At 37.4% G+C, this 20,376-nt stretch overlaps 1 protein-coding gene across 2 annotated transcripts in view; it reads left to right on the forward strand.

Annotated features, from left to right (window-relative positions):
- The window catches only part of LOC122811573 (ras GTPase-activating protein nGAP-like), a 580,578-nt gene that overhangs the window by 301,190 nt on the left and 259,012 nt on the right, over positions 1–20,376 (forward strand). For both annotated transcript variants that reach the window (XM_044083499.1, XM_044083500.1), the window contains one exon: positions 15,014–15,111. In XM_044083499.1, coding sequence (XP_043939434.1) covers positions 15,014–15,111 — 98 coding nt within the window. The remainder of the gene's footprint in view (positions 1–15,013; positions 15,112–20,376) is intronic.

Below are 20,376 nucleotides of genomic sequence, written 5' to 3' on the forward strand. Positions count from 1 at the left end.
TAGGTTCAGTTTCCTGACAAACAATTTAAATCGGTCATGTTTGTACCATATCTACTCTTCTGTCTGGTATGAAGGAAAACTCTTCATTCAAAACACTTTTAACTTTGTCATTACAAACTCTATTGCTTAAATTATAAACTGGAAACCAACAGTTCAGTTTTATTAATATGCTGCCCTTTTAATTCAACTTGTAAAAATGTGTGGTGAATGTAATTGCTCGATTTGTTTTGTCACTGATTGTTGTCTGTATATATTGATGAACTTCTTGTTCAGATTTGATGTTTTTTAAATTAGGACATTTTAGAGGTCTCATTCTCTTCTTTTCAGCAAATCTCTGGGAACATCTTAGTCGTAACTGTTGAGGGGAGGGTAAAACTAAAAAAAAAAAAAAAAAAAAACAGATGCAGAGTTCTGATTGGTTAAATCAGTGATTTCTCAAGGACTGTGATTTGGCTGTTTTGAAAGAGTATGTTGAATTATTAACATATGCTGTTTTATCTCTCATTATTTTTTATGTTTACACTGTTTTTACAGTCAAATAATGTTTGTCTAATTTTTAGATACATCATCCAGAAAATATTTATTTGATGAAGAAAAGAGGATATTTTCAAATGTTGCATCAGCATCATTTTTTGCTTCAATTATTTCATTAACTCTCAGCAAAATAGTCAAACTTCAATCTCATTTTCTTAAAAAAAAATCATTGAGTTCTGTAAACGGAGAGTCATCAGTCAAAATATTGTTTGGATTCTTTTTGATCTATAAACCTTTTTGTTTTTTTTTTGTTGTATTGGCTGTCTCAGGCTAACCATCAGCTCACTTCCCTGACCACCCAATTAGACTGTTCATTTCCTTTTGGCCACCAGGAGAAAGAGTAGGATTGACTGGGGAAAGCACATATTACTGCAGGTCAATTGATGTTTGTTCCCTAATCCCCTCATGTTGGTTTCAGGCTTATTTCAGGCACAGCCAGTGGATAAATGCCCCTACTTGAATGGCGATATGCTTACCTGTCTAGGACATCACACTCAAGGATAATGCAATTGGACATTTATGAGGCCACTGTCTGCCTCCATGGCAGGGCATTGCCTCCTGAATGGTCTTGCCTCTTCTGGACTGGCATGCATTTCACTTGTGTTCTCCAGTATCACTGTCAACACAGGGGCTATACCTCTCCAGGGCACTCCATTCACATTCTCTCCATTCCACCATAAAAAATAAGCAAGCAAGCAAGCACAGCCTCCTAATTACTCGACCTTTTTTCACTGGGTCATTCAGTGCCTGGGCTGCTTATCAAACCATAGTTAGATAGGTAATAGGGAGGGCTCAGTCTCTCTCTGCCACAGGGCTGACTACTAGTATGGAGCAATTGTTTTGATATCAAGCCAGTAAAAGATCATTGGCCACATGAGTGAAAATGGTCTGATTGCTGTGATAAGCTCAGAACCCATCTTGAAAGGGATACTAGAATCCAATGGAATAAGTGCTAAAACTAATTTGATTGGTCTGCACATTCTCTGTGACCTTTCATACAAAGGAAATGATAGAGAAAGGGCAGTAGCTTTCCAGAATGCTTAAGTCTATTGCAGAATTATTGAGGTCTGGTGTAATTAAAGCTTTTTAAAGTTGGTGGAAATGTATCAGTCCTCAAAGAAGAATAGACAAGTCTGGAAATAAAAGACCTCTTGGAATGTGTTAATAGTGTAGTTGGCCTTGGGCCTGACCCTCAATTAGTGGGATTCAAACTCAGAAGCAATTGCATGAACTTTATAAGGTCAGAATCATCACACTTGCCATATGTCAAACTCACCATATCTTTGTCTTGTGCAAATGCAAGCCCTCCATGCACTCCTTGTTTGTGAATTAAATAGCTAATTCACATTCATACAAACTAACAGCCTCCCAAGCACAACCATAATTAATATGGGAAAAGGGATGTCTGTCATGGGCCTATGTCATTAGGGGGTGCAAATGACAGGTGCTGATTGTGCTGGAGTGCTGTACCAACATTGCTTTATGCAGCCATGAGGATACTGTGACTTCATAAATGAAGGCTAATACTGAAATTGCAGTAAAGGATGAGCAGTAGCAGTGCTCAATGTGTGGTGATTAAGCTACTTGCTCATAGGTTCATAGGTAGGTACTAGGCTATTGGCTCTAGGGCCTATATAAGCCTAGCCAAATGGTACCCTGGCTTTTGCCACCCAAAAAAATGATTTTCCTGTGAACCTGTCAAGCAGAGCCACAGAAGTGATCCCCAAGGTGAATTTCCTATCTCCCATCCAATCATCAAGATTTTTCTTGAAGAGTGCTAATGAGGAGCTTTGTTTGATATAGATGGGTATTTTATTCCAGAGTATGGGAAGTCTCTGACACAGGAATCTATCCCTCCAGCATGTTCTGTTTATTGTGGTGACAAGGTTTAGGTTCCTAGAGCATGTAGCTCGGAGGGATTGGGATTTCTTTACGTGGAGCATGTCCAACAGCTCTGGGTTTGACATAGCTTTGTATGTTATGCAGAGATCGCCTCTGAGTAGGCGATATGCGACAGAGTAAAGCTGGAATTTTTTGAGACGGTCTGCGTAGGGCATCTGTTTTAGGCCAGTAATCCTCTTTGTGAGGTTTTTCTGTGGCCCTTCCAGTTCTTGTAGATGTCTTGTGAGGTGCATACCAAAAGAGGTGTTGTACTCTATAATGGCTCTAATGAGTGATGAGTAGAGGGCCGGCTATGGTGCCTGAACTTGACTAGCTCAGTATCAGGAGGAGTAAGACAAAGAAGCTTAAAACTTAACTTACCTGTAAAAAATGGTGGTCAGACCAGGAGACTGATTCCAGCCTCAGACTTGAAAGGACCCCTGGCTGAAACATGAAGTCTGGTAACTCTGCTTATGGCTGGAAGAAGTAACCGTACGAATAAATCCAAATGTTTTCAATATGTCTGAAAATCTTTAGCAAGAGCCACAGAATCATTATTGAGCCATATACTTAAGTTACTGACCACTTTGATGAGTAAGTACAGAGTCAGAGAGAAAAAACGTACAATCATGTAAAAAGACCTTCATGATTCTGGATGGAAGACAGATGAGAAGAAACCTACAGTTTATTTTTGTCTCATGATAATGGTCAACTATTTTGGCAACCCTCCTTTGAACATTGACCAAGGTCAGTTCCAGAATAAAAGAAATTGCCATCTGTACCTTCAGTGCTGCTTCATCTAAATTGCTGCAAACAAACTCAGAGGTATTAATACTGCCAGGTAAGGGTCAAAATGAACAAATGAGCCAAAGTCTCAATAAGAAATGTGAGATATGGGCCGCACAACAGCTGTCTTACTGTGGACAATCCTTACACCAGAATATTTCAGCTTATAAGAGACCAGTCACACAAAAGCCGTACTCAGTGGCCAGTGGTATACTTCCAGCTGTCTCAGTGTCACATGCAGCAGTGGATTTCATCTCAAATAAAAAAATCACCCTGCCCCATTTAGAGGGTCGGATTTAGGCCATGTTACCTGTATCTTACCCCTCTCTATGCCTCCACAAGACTCTTAAACAGCAGCAGAGATGATCGACCTCTGGTGAGATAAGAATGATATGATGATATGGTGAAAAAAGTGTGGTTAGAACCTATAACAGATGCGCTGCTTTCATCCCCAGACAGGGACCAGTAACAAATCCAAAGCAAGTTAAACACACATAACCAGTATAAGTTGTGAATCACACTCAAAACAAATTAGTACCACTTAAATAATAGGTCAACACAGGCAGTGCTTTACCTTTGTGGTTGTGGATTAAACTGTAAGTGGTTACAATGATTAGATGAAGGGAGCTGAACATAGAAGCTAGACAGATTTAACTATTTTCTACTGCATTTTAGACAATCTCTGGGTGCTTAGCAATCTATGGGGGCATAGTCCAATTGCTGGGGGAATTCTAGATTAGTCTATCTGCAACTTCTGATGCGAATAACACCATGGGCAGCTCACAAATGCAATGAATACCCTACTTACTAGGCACCACACAGTCAAAAGCATAACATGTAAAACCTTCATATAGTGTTACTTAATGAGAATATAACAGTACATGCTGTCAAACCAAAATGTGCACCTAATCTGCAGGGTAGAGGCACATTAAATCTTCTGCAAATTAGAAATGCATCTAGACTTCCTTCCGTAGAATGCACTCTTTCTGTTCTTGGCTTCTTATTTGTCTTGCCTGCTCATTTAAGAGATATTTTCTTCTGCAATTCAATAACACTTTCTTGGACTAATGCTTGAAAACAGTGGAAAACCACTGTAGCACAAAAATGTCAGGTCCCATTCCAATTTATGAGTTCATATATTAACTATTCCCTTTCAAATCTGCACTTCAGAGCAGCTTCTGGTCAACTCAAGTCCTACGCAAGTCCAACTAACAGTGAAATAAAAGGATGGCAAAGAATCAGCACTAACACAGTTCAGTCTCAATGTAATTAGGGAACAGACAAAATAAAGTATACGTAAAATTAATTAAAACAATGGTTCCCATGTAAAATGAATTAAAACAATGGTTCCCACGTAAAATTAATTAAAACAATGGTTCCCACGTAAAATTAATTAAAACAATGGTTCCCACATAAAATTTATTAAAATAATGGTTCCCACATAAAATTAATTAAAACAATGGTTCCCATAGTGAAGCATTTAACAAACATATAAGTAACCTGAAACAACTATACAGCCCATATTGGGTGCTTTACTTCATAGCTTACTTCAACAGAAAAAAGAAACATTTTACACAGCTCAGTTATCAGTTGAAATATAAATCTATGTATAGTACTCACCTGTGAACAGATATAGTACTCACCTGCAAACAGATATAGTACTCACCTGCGAACAGATATAGTACTCACCTGCGAACAGAGAAAAGATTAGTCTGCATTCCATGATTGTAATGATATTGCCCGATATCAGCACAGCTGAAAACAAAATACATAAAATCATTTCTAACTGTATGATTTAGTATGACAGAAGTGCGTAATGCATTCATCTTCAACCTTTTAAGTGACAACAATGCCCTGTGACATAGCTTTTACTTTAACTAGAAAAAATTGCTCCTCACCAATGTAAAGACATCTTAAATATGCCACTCTGCAGATCACAGCTTACCTTAAAGGGTAAGGTTTGATATTGTTTATGAAGTAGAATCTACTATGCAAAGTGGAACTGTTAGGTAAAACCTGCCTTCTATACCTCAATATTCTCTAAAAAACATCTGTGTACTAAAGTAATAGTACATAACCGATTAGTGAAAATTGCTGCTACATAAGAATTGCAGTTTCACTATGCGTATTTATTTTATTCTGTTGACTGATTTATATGTATTATGTGATTTCAGCTTTCAGAAATCCATATTCACATTTAAAGGAAGTCTTGGTTGCATGTTTTCATTTTGCTGATGTATTTTAATTTGATATGCTTTCTGTAAGCAGTATCAGTTCTATCTTAATCAAAGGAAGGAAATGAGGTTTCAGATTAGCATTACCCAAGCAAGGATTTTACTGCAAGTAAATTAAAAAAATAAGAGACAACAATGAAAAATAAGCCAACAGTTAATGTCTAATATATCTTTCAGCTGTGCTGGAGGTATTAACTACAACTGTAAAGGACCATAAGGGCAGCCACATGGTTAATTCCAATATAGAGCAGTGATAGATATATACCACAAGAACATTCAGGGGATCAGGACTTGTACTCTGACTAATGGAGGCAGTTACTTTATTCATTAGTTCAGTTTTAATCAGACAGCATGTATGCCATTCTTTAAAATACTTTATGGCATGCTGGGCATAAGTTCAGAGATCAGCTGTGTGTAGTCCCTCAAACATGACAATAGCACAACACAGCCATAACATGAAATTCAGTGGTGTTGGTATTTTATCGGTTTGTGATTTTATGTTTTGTTAGTTATTTGGGTCGATCCAGGACCATTTTTCTGCATGCCTAGTTCAGCTGCAGGTAAAACAATACTAAATCAAGCACTATCAATGTTGCAAACATCAATGACCACAAAACAGAATCGGAAGGTCACCAAAAAAGAGCCAGTAACCAGCAACAAGATGACAGTACATACAGCAATTGGAGGTTTTCAGCTTAAAAATCAAGTTTAGATCGGGGCTACATTTAATAAAAAAACATGAGACATCTCAACACTTTCATCGATACCATTCAGGACTTCATCAGAAATGAAAAGTGCTTCACTACAAAACATTTGTAAAGACCAATCCTTCATCCAATTACATATTTAAATAATTAAGTAATTAATTAGCCATATTCATTAGACAGGATCTACCCTTAAAGCTCTTAAAAAGCTAATCTGCTGGCCAAGTCTTGTAAGATTTTTTTTATATTGTAGTTTATTAGGTCTGTTATGACCCATTCTGTGACCTTGTCGATGAGGCTCCTCAGGCTGATGGGTGTGTAATTTCCAGACTCTGTGGTGAGGCTGCCCTTGTGAAGAGGCATTGCAACTCTATGCACCAAACCCCGGGGCAAAACCAGTGAATAAGCTCAGGTTGAATAGCTTTAGGATTCAGTCCATCGGTGCATATTTAGTGCTGCTCAGCAGGCAGTTTGGTATGTGGTCAGGTCCCAAAGTGGATATATTTGTTGTTGTGAAAAGTACTTTTGACAAGTGTTATTTTGTGCTGATACATGGTTTATTGAATTTGTTAGCCTGTATATTTGCAATATCCACTAGATCAGAGTAGGTAATGTCATTTTGAATGAGTTCAGAGTATTGTTGGTTGTTAATATGCAATTTCTTCATAAATGATTTCAAGTTACCCTTAGCTTCAGATACTAACCTAAGTTCATGGGAAACCATAATTTTCCTAATGGTGTTTTTCAGTACACTGAATAACTTTTGATATTATGCTTGATTTGTGGGTCATTTGTTTTATGTATTTTTGAATGAGATTTTTTTCTCTTATTGTATTGTTTATTTATGCATAAGGACCACCTGGCTGGTTTGCTCTTTCCAGTTTTGTTTAGTTTTGATTGTAACTGTCAGATATATATAAGTTTTCTATTTGAGCATAACATTTATTTGCATAACTACTAGTTATGTCTACACTTTTGTTTGGGGGGGTACAATTATATTTGAACTTAGAGACTTCATCACAAGTTTGTAAGAAATTGTGTGACTCAGCAGACAAGCACATAGTCCTGGGTAAACGAGAGCAGTCATTACTGAAAACTGGAGTCCAGACAGTCTGTAAAAAGTTCTAGAGCTATCTCATATTCATGAAGGTGTGAAATAGAGCAACAAAAGAACAATAGAGGAAGCGTAGTCTTTTTAAAAGACTGCCAAAACAATACAGGGCAGTGACTGATGAAATCTGTTGAAAACTAGAAAGAGATACACCTCACAGGAGACTAAGTACGCAGCAAATATATACCAGAGAGGTACTTTTTGGCATGTGTAGGGTTCATTAATGGACTGACCAGAGTGGTACTTTCTGGCATGTGTAGGGCACACTAATGTATTGACCAGAGTGGTACTTTGTGGCATGTGTAGGGTGCATTAATGGACTGACCAGAGTAGTACTTTGTGGCATGTGTAGGGCACACTAATATACTGACCAGAGTGGTACTTTGTGACATGTGTAGGGCACACTAATGTATTGAGCAGAGTGGTACTTTGTGGCATGTGTAGGGTGCATTAATGTACTGACCAGAGTGGTACTTTGTGACATGTGTAGGGTGCATTAATGGACTGACCAGAGTAGTACTTTGTGGCATGTGAAGGGTGCATTAATGTATTGACCAGAGTGGTACTTTGTGGCATTAATGGATTGACCAGACTGGAACTTTGTGGCATGTGTAGGGTGCATTAATAAATTGACCAGACTGGTGCTTTGTGGCATGTGTAGGGTGCATTAATGGATTGACCAGAGTGGTACTTCGTGGCATTAATGGATTGACCAGACTGGAACTTTGTGGCATGTGTAGGGTGCATTAATAAATTGACCAGACTGGTGCTTTGTGGCATGTGTAGGGTGCATTACTTTATTGACCAGTGGTGATATATTTAGGTCATGCGGACCAATAAAGGTAGGCCTGTATACCCAATGTTAGTAGATAAGCTTTCAAGAAGTATGGGGGAGGTTGTATGATGCATTTTAGCAGCACAAACCAGTAATCTGCCCTATAGATGTCAGGAGATCACTCATTTGTGAGTCATCCTCACCTCTGGAGGACTGAAATGCCAAACTCCATGAGCATTTTTTTCTTAAGCTTAATGCATGTCATCATACATGAAATAATGGCCTGTGCAAACAACAGCACATATCATGAGAAACCTTGTCCTAAGAACCAATGCCAGACATCCTGCAGAATGCAATACAATAACATGAGCTGAAAGAGCTTGGTGCTTGAATGTTGTCTGGCAAAGGATGCTTGAATGATATAATGATATGAGGGGAATAAAAAGCCACAGAGGGAGAGCAGCAGGAGACCATAACATTAAAAGTTGCCATTTCCAATGAAAATGAAGGGCAGGCACACCATTAAGCAATTAAAAAAGCTCACGAAGACATCAAAAATGTTTAAACCAACTCTTAACAATGATACTTGAAACAGCACTGAAAGAGTGCAAGAAAAACAGGCAGCTAAAATATGTATAATATTATCATCGGTAATGCTATCTTGGTACACTCTATGAACTAATATATATAGATATTTTATATGCACAAAGGATAAGATGGTGCATTATGTTTACAAAGTAAATCTAACTATCAGTCAAGTTACCTATGACATTTCTGAACTGAAAACTACGATATACAAAATGCAAGTCCAGCCAATGGAGCTCCATACTGTACATGAACGTAAAAAAAAAAAACTCATGATACAGCATATCATGAAAAGATGGGAGTAAGAACTTGTGGATAATGGCAGATTAGATCAGAGTATAGGAGATGATGTGCTCCCTGACAGATGAAACTTCATCTGCTACTGAAATTTCTTAGCTGCAGAAGGTTATGTAGAACTGCATTCTCGTGTTATAGGGTAACAAAAACACAGGCATTCCTCACCTCTGTTGCTCAAAGAGTACTTAAAAAGAATGAGGCAGATTGTTATAGACTGGAGAGAAGGCTTGCCTAGAATACATGCCAAATTGTGCATTAAACATGATGGTATCCAACCTGCAGGGAACTGGATCCTGGAATCAATGGTGTGACTACATCGGGGCATACTAGCATTTGTAATATTCAAGCATGATATGGACGTATGTTGCACACCACTTCTTTTCTCACACTTGATAAATTTCTTAAGATCTTGTGCATTCAATTGTGAATCATATTAGGCTCCTTTGAATTCACTTACAACAATGTCAGCATTTTATGGCATATATGTCCCAAGAATCTTGACTCCCTTAATTTTACCTGCATTGCTACAAAAGGGGTCCTAATGGAGAGATGATAAATTCACCAAGGGAGGAGAGTAGTATTGTTGGAAATTAATATATACTGAAGTCTGAATATCCCAGAACGATGTTACCACCAATTCACTAGGCTGCCAGGAAACTCCAATAAGTGTACCACCACCTTCTGTGTGTAGACGAATGTTTATTCACAACATAAACTCAACGATATGTAAAACATCAGTATAAAAACATCCATAAAACCAGATAGAACATAACGGATAAGCGCTTTCACTCACTGATTGTGAGCTTCCTCAGAACAACGTGTGTGTGTGTGTGTGTGTGTGTGTGTGTGTGTGTGTGTGTGTGTGTGTATGTATGTATATATATATATATATATATATATATATAGCTAGATTATTCTTATAAATTATGACTACCCCCCCAGCTTTTTTATGTATTTGGTCTAGTCAGTGGATATTGAATCCTGGAAATAAGGTTTCTTAATCTTTAATTTATTTTTTACAGCCATGTTTCTGTGGCTGCAAGGATTGCTGGAGAGGAATAGGCTATTAATGCATCTATTTCAGAAATGCTATTATAAATGTTCCTTTGGGGTATTCTGCCTGTTTTTGAATGAGGTTGTTATGCTGGAGGGGTTATAATGCAAATAATGTGGAAGGTGGTGGTAAGACATTAAGTGCGTTATATGGCAAAGTTTAAAGAATATTATAATGGAAAGAGGACATAATTGTGGTTGAAGGTGTGGGTAGAGAGAATGTAAATAAGGTTTTGCTGAGCTGAAGGCTGGAATCTGGGAATGGGTGGCATGAAAGTTAAGGGACGGCTGTCTTTTGGTTTGGAGTGAAAGAGGGAGGGGACATGGTAAGTACAGAGTAGGTGGGCTGTGTTGGAACTGGAGATAGGGAAAAACTGGGGACCTTCCCCTTCAGAGTCTTCTCAGAAGCAGTCTATGAAGTTTTATAGCCATTTGGATCAGGGAGTGGCACTTGGGTCATGGAGTGGCAAAGAGGTTTAAAACTGGAGCCATAATAGTTATACTAGGTGGAGACCAACAGAGCTAAGGGGCAGGGAAATCAGATAATTTAATGAAATGCAGTTGCTCCCTATCAAATAGTTTTCTACCAAAAGCAATCAATAAGGCAGAATGTGTAGAGACTGAAGTACTTATTCATAGATTAGTACTAGACTAACTGCCTTTGTGGGCCATTTTTAAGCCTAGGCAATTACCCCATGTGAGAATCAAACCCTGCATCTTTGGTTTATAGGGCAAATACCTTAACCATTATGCCAACCTCCCACCTGATTCTGTTTACTTGACTTGTTTCAGGAGAGTCACGACATTTAATTTTATTTTTCATGAGAGTAGTATTTTCCAGAGGCCTGCTGAGTTTACAAGAATGCTGCTTTTCTAATATGTTCACCTAGTTGGAGGCCAGTCACTGTAACAGTATTTTTAAAAGTTGATAAGTGTCTCAGCAGAAGTTAGTGGCTGAGAGAATTGCTTTCTACAGGGAAGCTTTTGCTCTGTGAAAGTAGAATATGCTAATCTGTTAAATTAGCTTAAACCAAAGCAATATAAGGTGTGGGGAGAGGTCTTTCAACAGATTCACACTAGAGTACAAACCACTGTACATGCAAAAGTGAGGGGAATTGTATTTGCAGCTGTAATGATACTTCATCAGTTTCATTTGATACCTGTGTACTGCATTACATTATTGATACCTGTGTACTGCATTACATTATTGATACCGGTGTACTGCATTACATTATTGATACCGGTGTACTGCATTACATTATTGATACCGGTGTACTGCATTACATTATTGATACCGGTGTACTGCATTACATTATTGATACCGGTGTACTGCATTACATTATTGATACCGGTGTACTGCATTACATTATTGATACCGGTGTACTGCATTACATTATTGATACCGGTGTACTGCATTACATTATTGATACCGGTGTACTGCATTACATTATTGATACCGGTGCACTGCATTACATTATTGATACCGGTGCACTGCATTACATTATTGATACCGGTGTACTGCATTACATTATTGATACCGGTGTACTGCATTACATTATTGATACCTGTGTACTGCATTGCATTAGTTATAACTGAAGGCATTGCTGCATTTAGAAATATTACTGAAATTCAGTGCAGGTTCTTTTGACAGGAAGATTTTCCTAACACCTTTGCAACACAAAACTTCAGGGCAAGTATGTGTTCAGCTCACTTACTGTAGAGGGAAGCAGGTGGAAGGATTTGATAGAATATAATTTGTTGTTTTGTAATCTGGCTATTACTAACAGGACATTTAGAAATAGTTTAAAGAAGGTTAATAAAAAGAATGAACAAAATAAATAAGTGGACTTATTTTAAGAGATTAAAGTATTTGGATCTTTTCAGCATTTCATATAGGGTAATCAGGGAAAACTTGTTTTGGAAAAATTCTGATTTTAGGCAGTGAACTAAAGGCATAGAACATCCATCCATCCTAGTGTATGTGACCTCAAATATATAATAAACAAAAAGTGAACAATAATTCAATGGTTTTCTAAGATGTCCAATGGCATACCTGTTTGTGTCAGAAATTCTTGTTTGTTATCAATTTTCAGAAAAGGTTGGACGATTATATATTGGTAAAATAAATATAAATACAGACATTTGGACTCTGCTATGCAATGCTTAAGATCAATGAATATGGTAGATGAATTAACCTTTGAAACTATGAAACTATATATGCATATAAAGAGGGAGAGAGAACAAGACAGAGAAAATTTGTCCTTCAACTTGTTGTTCAGATCGCTGCTGAAAAAGTCCCTCCTTGGAACAGTTACGTTGTAGCAATAGACAGAATATGTAAGATACACAGATTCATTTATTTAAACAACCATGCCTGTTTAAATGGATGAATGCTGGCATTTCATTGCAAGGATTGCACTTCTTTCCCATTAGCATTGCAGATCACGGCCCATTTCACCCTTTGCCCACACAAGTTACTGCTCTGATAACACTGAGATGTCTGATAGAAAACTATGTACTGTGACAGGCTACATGTACAGAAAATGCAAAAAGTAACAAAATGCATGCAGCTGTTATATCAGTGGTGCAACCGAAACAAGGCATATCTGGAATACACTACACGTCAGACAGTCATCGTGTTCAGGTACCATGTGGCACAACCATATTCATCTACACTGACAACATGGCATATACAGGATGCAGTGGAAGGTACACACAAGGTGGGGGGATGTCAGTTAAGGATGGTATAGCATGGCATTCATAACTTAGCACTGTAACAGGGCTGCATAAATAGTGTGCAAGCAGTGATGGCACATGCCCATGGCTAGTGTCCCTCTGCCAACCTCCAGCAGTAACCTTGTGCTTGGTGTGGTTGAAGCTGGCCTACCTCACTGGAATGCTATTGTCAGATTGAGACTCTGCAGTTATGTACTTTTTAATAGCAGTGGAAACCTCAGGATTGGAATATAAGTTTAGAAGAAGCAGAGGTATGACCCCAGTGGGTATGAGGGCAAAGCTGCTTGTGTAAGACACGACTTCCTCTGTCTTTTGGTTTCATCACTCTGACAGTTCTCTTACTTTTGTTCATCTTTGTTCATTGAATCTTAGTTTAGTTTGATCTAGTCAATGCACTACCTAACATGCATTATTATACTTATGAAATGGTATGTGGTTTCTGCTGGCAGACATTTTAAGTTTGTGTGAATCATATTGTACACATTCCTTTGACATAGTCATCAGTTGGTTTTCTGGGCCCATTTCACAATATGTATTTAGTCTACCTGAATTAATATCATTAGGGATCGTCAAACCTGACACTTTCCCCAGTTAACAAATAGTTGAATGAATGAGCGAATGAATATCTAAACAAAAATACAGTAAATCTCAGACTGATCAGACACATTAATCATAAGCCACACATATGGTGGTACTTTGGGTTTTGCCTGCATTCTTATTAATATTAAAGCACCAATTAACAAAGTCCCAGGAATCACCATTATGGGATCTCCTTTAGTAATTATTCACTTTAATGGCAAGACACATTTCCATGGTACAGAGTGAAATCCTGATTACAACCTAGACTGCATTGCCTAGCTACCTAAGCACAAGGGGAACCTACTTGAGTGGAAGAGGAATGACAAAGTGCTCACCTGCTTGCTTCTGTCTAAGATGGGAGTTCATATAGGAAAATGGGACTGTTATATCCTTCATATGACTACACTGCAGGACTACTTATGTAATGAAAGCACTGATTCAGTCTTCACTATGGTTCTTAAAAGCAGAAGTAATATGGCAGTACTAAAGAAGAAAAAACAAAATAATACATATAGAAGAATTATACAGAATGTGAAAGCTTTCTTATGGGTTTGTAAATGCTCCAAGCGATTAGCTGGGATTCCGAAAAAAAGCTAGCCATGTGTGTAAACTGTTGTGGCAAAAAGGGATATAGTTTGCAATTCTGAAAAACTGTGATTCATAAACAGATTATCTGTAATGAATAAAAGCTGTCATTATTAACTAATCTGCATGTGTCTGAACTGTGAGGTGCCACTGCTAATGCTAATCAACACTTTGTGGTAATCGTGTCTGGTGACCAGTACATGGGCACAGGCACACACACATTCCCACACATGCATGCACATTGAAACACAACCGCGCGCGTGCACACACACACACATATACACACACGCATGCACATACATGTACACAAATGCACACACACACGTGCACACAAACATGCACGCGCACACACACACACACAGATCCTGATTCCTCTCAAATGCCTATACTTTTACAAAACATCTATGCTTTTGTTGCTTATTCATGCTGTATTACTTGGCATGGATGAATACAGTCAGTCAATAATATCAGACATTAGAGTTTCATACTTCTTATAGTTTATTTAAAGCTCCTTGCTGCAAAATCTGATTTGTTGTTATATTAACTTAAGTTAGTTAAACTGACATTTTGACAGTGTCCCACATCAATCTAGTATTACAGCTTTTGCTTAATAGTCTAGGGGAGTTTGAGAGGTATTGAAGCCACCTCTCCAAACACATACTTACAGACATTTGTAAAGCCACATATACACACAGACATGCAGCATACACAGGAACGCTAACACACACACACACAATCATGCACGCATACTCACCTGAGACCACTCATAACCCTAAAGACAAGAATAAATGCTACCACACACATGCAGAACTCACACCTCCCGACTACTGCTCAGCTACACTCCCAGGTACTTACCTGCTGTCTATGTTAATTAACAGGGCTGGCCATGTCAGTTTATGCAGCTGAGTTGTGTAAATCCCTACTGTTCGTTATCATATGCCTCTCCCCCAGAAGGTCTCATTACCATTTCTATAGCCCATAGAGACAGTGGTATTTTCACTTTCTGAATCCCAGGGAATATTTCTTTCACTTAGTAAATCTTCAGTAACCTGAGTCTAAGGATGTGAGACAGTTTCATTAGCTACATCCAAATCAATATTGTCTGCCAACGCAAATATCACATTTTATTCATATTTATATAATTTCTTTTCAGATGTTGACTCTGACACTCAGGATTCCTCTGCTTCAAAGACACTAGGTAAAAATGTGGATCAAGAACCTGTGTCTCCATCCCAATATAATAATGCTAAGGTAAGTAAATGGTTGCAATTTTCCATTTTACTGATTGTAATACATATGAAATGTATTTTTAGTGTGTATAACTTTTGAGGCACATTAAAACAGCATAAAGAAAGCAATGTGTCTGTGCAGTATTTTTTAACATCCTAAATGGATGCCCTTTATTTATATTGTTGGGTAAAACAATACACCAATGTTTTAAATATGATTTTTCATTTTTGTCTTCATTCATACATCATTTTAGTAGAGAATACTGTATATGCAACATAAGAAAACAAAAGGCACAATGTAAATTCTAAGAAATAGTATCACAAACAGTTTTAGGAAAATTAATATATTAAAAATGATTGCAAATGTAGTTTGCTTTAACACTTGAAGTGAGGATATGCTAAAATTATATTTTGCTTGCAAGCTTTAGAAATTTAACACAAGAAAATATAATTGATGCTATAATTCACTCTATTGATTCATGAGTTTCATGGGGATATATGCTCTCAAAAAATAAAAATACACAAAAGTGGAGTTGGCAGGATGGCACTGGTTTGAACTGACATATTTGCATAATGCTTTACTCTGTTCCTTTTGAACAGATGGCCAGAGTAAATCTTGGGTATAAAACACACTAACTGCCTTGCAAATTGCAGAGTGAATATTTTTTCACTTCTTGTTTGTGTTTATGGATTAAAACTTTCATTTAAAAACTGAAGAAATTGCAACAAAGCTCTATGAAATGCCAAGAGAGCTCCAAAATCTTACTGTCTAAAGTAAAAAATTAATTTCAACTAAGTTTTGGAACTTATAACTTAAGTTAACTTATATTTCTGAAATAGCTGCTCGGTATAACACGCATTTTATAGAAAGTATTGGTGCAGTGGTTAGCGTTGCCACCTCACAGCAAGAGGTTCTCCAGTTCGATTCTCGGCTAGGTGCATTCTGTGCGGAGTCGACATGTCCTCCCTGTGGTCACGTGGGTTTCCTCCGGGTGCTCTGGTTTCCTCCCACATCCCAAAGACATGCTGTAGGTGGATTGGACACTCTAAATTGCCCCTAGGCGTGAGTGCGTGTGTGTTCCTTCTGTGGAAGGTTGTGCACCGGGCTGGCAACTCGACACTGTAAAACTCCACTGCCAATCATGAGCAGACAGGTGATCCGCTGTGGCGACCCCTAACCGGGAAAAGCCAGAAGATGAAGATTAAAGCCCTTACTAAAGATTTTCCATGTAGCAACCCTGGCATGCCCTCTTCTCAGACAGCAAACAACACATTTCACCCTAAAACCCATCCAAGCCTCCAACTTCAAATCACTACTCGTTCAACTGAAACCCTGTTCTCCTTCAGCAGATACTTTCTCAGCAGAATACGTCAAGCTAGCTGTCAGTTCCATAGCATATTCTGTTTTTATCCCAATTAATAGATCTAGTAAGGAATCATATGTTCCTTCTCTTTGGAAAAAAATCTACATCATCCACCTTTATAAAGGAGGAACCTTATCTGATATACCCAATTTCAGACCTATTGTCATTATCTCCTTTGTCAGAACTTCTGGAGAAGTGCAACTCCTCTGTCAAACATCTTCCCTTGGGCTATGACAACCCACACTACTATGGTTTACCAACTACTTAACCCATAGACACCAGTCTGGTAAATGGCTCTCTACCTTTTCTTTCTTCCTTCCTGTTAATACTGCTGTGCCACAGGGCGCCATTCTAGGCTCTCTACTCCTATATTGACTAACAATCTACATACATCCTATCAGCAGGCTTCCCTCATGCAATATGCTGAAATTCTGCCCTACAAGATAATCACCTACTACTAAATCCCTAAAAACTAAATTACTTAAAAAAACCCTTAAAACACATTCCTTAAATAGTACCATGACTGAAGTACTTGACATGATAATCAATGACTATCTTAAATTTGATTTACATATCCACAACAGCATTTAGAAAACCAATCAAAAATAGGTATCCTTTGGAGAATAAAGTAATTCCTTGCAGACTTTGCCAAGGTAACTCTAGTTATCACTTACCCTCTCTCCAACATGGAGCCCTTACCATAACCAACCCACAAGCCGCACTTAGTTCTAAACATGAACAATGCTACAATAAAGTTGCCAAATTTGCTTGCAAAAAACCTTACCAGACCCACCCACCACTATTTTGTACTAAAAACACTTAACTGCTCAAAATTTCCTCACCACCTATATTATACCCAGCTAATTTTGACCCACAGAATTGTCTGTATCCTATTTGCCTGCACAGTATTTAGCCACATACTTCACTTCTATATGCCAAACTGTCCCCTTCAGTCAAATGAGAAAACTGCTTACCATCTAAAAACCACAAAGGGCTGGTGGGGTCAGTCTCTTTTTCAATAATGCAGCTAGAACTAAAATTCCTATATCAATCAGGTCTCTCTCACATTTTGCAAACTATTACCAAAAGACTTCTTCTGTCTCCTGGCTTTATTCTAATGTATTTCTTAAATAGTTCTTACCTATCTTATGCACCACAATTCTCAATACAATGCTGTTTATTAATGTTTCTGCATATCAATAAAATGTTTTTATACTGACAACTGTGCTATGTATATACACTAACCGCGTTGTAAAATTTGTCATTGCAAATATTGATTGCATTAAATTTGTTACATTAGAGCTGCTCTCCCCGGGTCTCCACTGAAAAAGGCACCTGTTCCCAGTCAAACTTTCCCAGTAAACAAACGTCAATAATTAAAGTTAGCGGACATGTAGACACAAAGGATTGTGCTTGAGAACATAGACTGGAAGAATTTGAGTCATATACTGTTGAGTCCTAATGGCATTGAAATTCCTAAAATACAAACATGTAAAGAGATAAACCTGATTTTACTTTAATTTTGAGGACATGAAAGCAATCTGAAAAAAGCAACATACACATGAAAAGAAATAAAAGATAACAACTGGGGTTATTTATAAAATGTGGCAAAAAGGGACACCATTTCCTGACATATACAGCACAAACAAATTGAAATATCTAGGTCTCCATTTTATTCTCCTGTTGATAAAGACAACAACAATTTAATCTCCTCATACTGAATATAGTAAGCCTGTCAAATTACCATGCCTGAAATGTATGTGACATAGACCAATAACTTCAATTATGCCACATGGAAGCTTCTTCATGTCAGGGGGGACACACACTTATCTTATCCTCTTCTAATTTATCACAGCCAATAGCAGCAACATTGAGAAAATTAATCAGTCTCTTTTTGCACTTTAATATGAGACCTACAAGCAGAGATAAAGAATATTGAAAGTTTGCTTTACCCTGAAAACATGCCTCCAATAATATCAGAAATGGAAAATTTATGAATAAAATCAACACTTTGGAAGCATCACTCTCAGAAATTTATTAAAAACACATTACGTAATCACTTTTATTTGAAACAGAACATACAGGCTTCATCTAACAAAACTTGAAATTACAGACATTGCTTTAAATATTCAACAGATACATGGTCAAAATATGAGAAATGGATTTTTCTTCAGAAGACTGCCATAACAAAATGCTGCCCAAAGTAAGCCAGTAGGATAGCCTTAAAAAATTACCTCAAAGATTTCCTGCTCTTGTTAAAAGGGTGATTAAGAAGAGATATTCATCTTCTTTTTCTTCTTCTTAAAGATGTAAGGAATGACTAATCTCATTTCAATCTTAATCTAGTAGCACAGTAAATTTTCAACCATGTGACTGCCACCACTAAGGTGCTTTCATTGCATGTAACAGAATTTACAGAGCATTGCATCCCCATCCCTGAGGCAACCTCTCATTGTAGCTGATGCTTTCTGTGTCCTTTTATTTCCTAAAAAGCAAAAACAATAGTGTGTCACGGCTGCTACTGCAGATCTCCATAATGAAATGACACTTGCAAGATTCAAACAGGTGCCCAAGATGCATTTCTTATACAAAGTGGCTCCAGGTTTAAATGATCTCATCCATCAAATGTATCCTTTCCCTGGAACGGCTTTGAATGTAAATGCTTTGAACAAAGATCAACTCTCTTTCACATCTGTAAAAGCTGTGTTGATTAACTGTGAATTGCAGCCAAATGTATGTGATGTGTTCTGAATTATATATTGAACATGCATCACATATTTCCTTTGTAGGAATGGATGCAGGAGTTACAACATTTTAAAATGCCTACTGCCACTTTAAAGATAAGAACCGGTGTTACATGACAATGGCTGTTGAGGCAAGACACTTTGTTCTCAGGCCCAGGTGCTCAACTAATTATGTTCCCCTGCAAAGCTGCTTACTCAAAACTGATGTCAGCCTGCTCCAGTTCTGCATAGTTATAGTACTCCAAATTAGAGTTCCACAGATCTCCCCATGAATAATTTAGAATAATTAGTTAATTTTATAAAAATTTTTGTATGTTGGCTTTGGTGTGTCCTATATGCTCTCTCCATTCACTTATAGGGAAAGGTACAGTTTGACCTCAGTCACCTAATTTATTAACTCTTTTGGGTGTGGCTGATATTGTAGAGGCCATCTACTCCTTATAAGAAATAAACTTTTGACTGATAAACATAATCTTGTTGACTATAGAGTGAGCTGGAACCAGCCCTGTCACTGCATATAGGGGTTCTGTTAGCAGAGCTTCTATCATGGTGAAATTCTGTTGCTGGATGGTTATTATAAAGTGTGTAATGGTTCCTGATAAATACTTTTGCTTCTTACAGTAGTATATGAGGAGTTCATTTTGCCAAATGTGTGTGTGTATATATATATATATATATATTCTATATCATAATATGGCACTAATCTCAATAAAAGAAATGTATCCACAGTCTTATCAGTAGTTCAAGAGAAGTAATTAAGAATTATGGGTAATACAGTACGTCTGTACAAGGTGTATATGAATACTGTGGTTGAGCTGTCATAGTATGGTGATGGTTTATTCATATATATATATATATATATATATATATATATATATATATATAGTCCATCTTTGGCCAGCCACTACAGGCATTATGGTTGTTCAAAAATATTCAAAATTGACACTAAGTACCAAATGTAAAATTGTAAATGTTTTGTTACTTAAAAGCTTTGGTCTTCTCTGAAATGCCATTCATTGAACATAGTATTATTAATACTAACACACAAATTATGATATCCTGAGCCAGAGTTGGGAGAGTAGCTCAAACAACAGATGCAAGTCTTTGGGTGATAATGTATATAATTTTTCTCCAGAAATACCTACCTGATCTAACTTCTGCTTATGATACAGAACTTGA

This window comes from Protopterus annectens, chromosome 9.part0, assembly GCF_019279795.1.
Source record: "Protopterus annectens isolate FY-2018-M chromosome 9.part0, PAN1.0, whole genome shotgun sequence".
Taxonomy (NCBI): Eukaryota; Metazoa; Chordata; order Ceratodontiformes; family Protopteridae; genus Protopterus; species Protopterus annectens.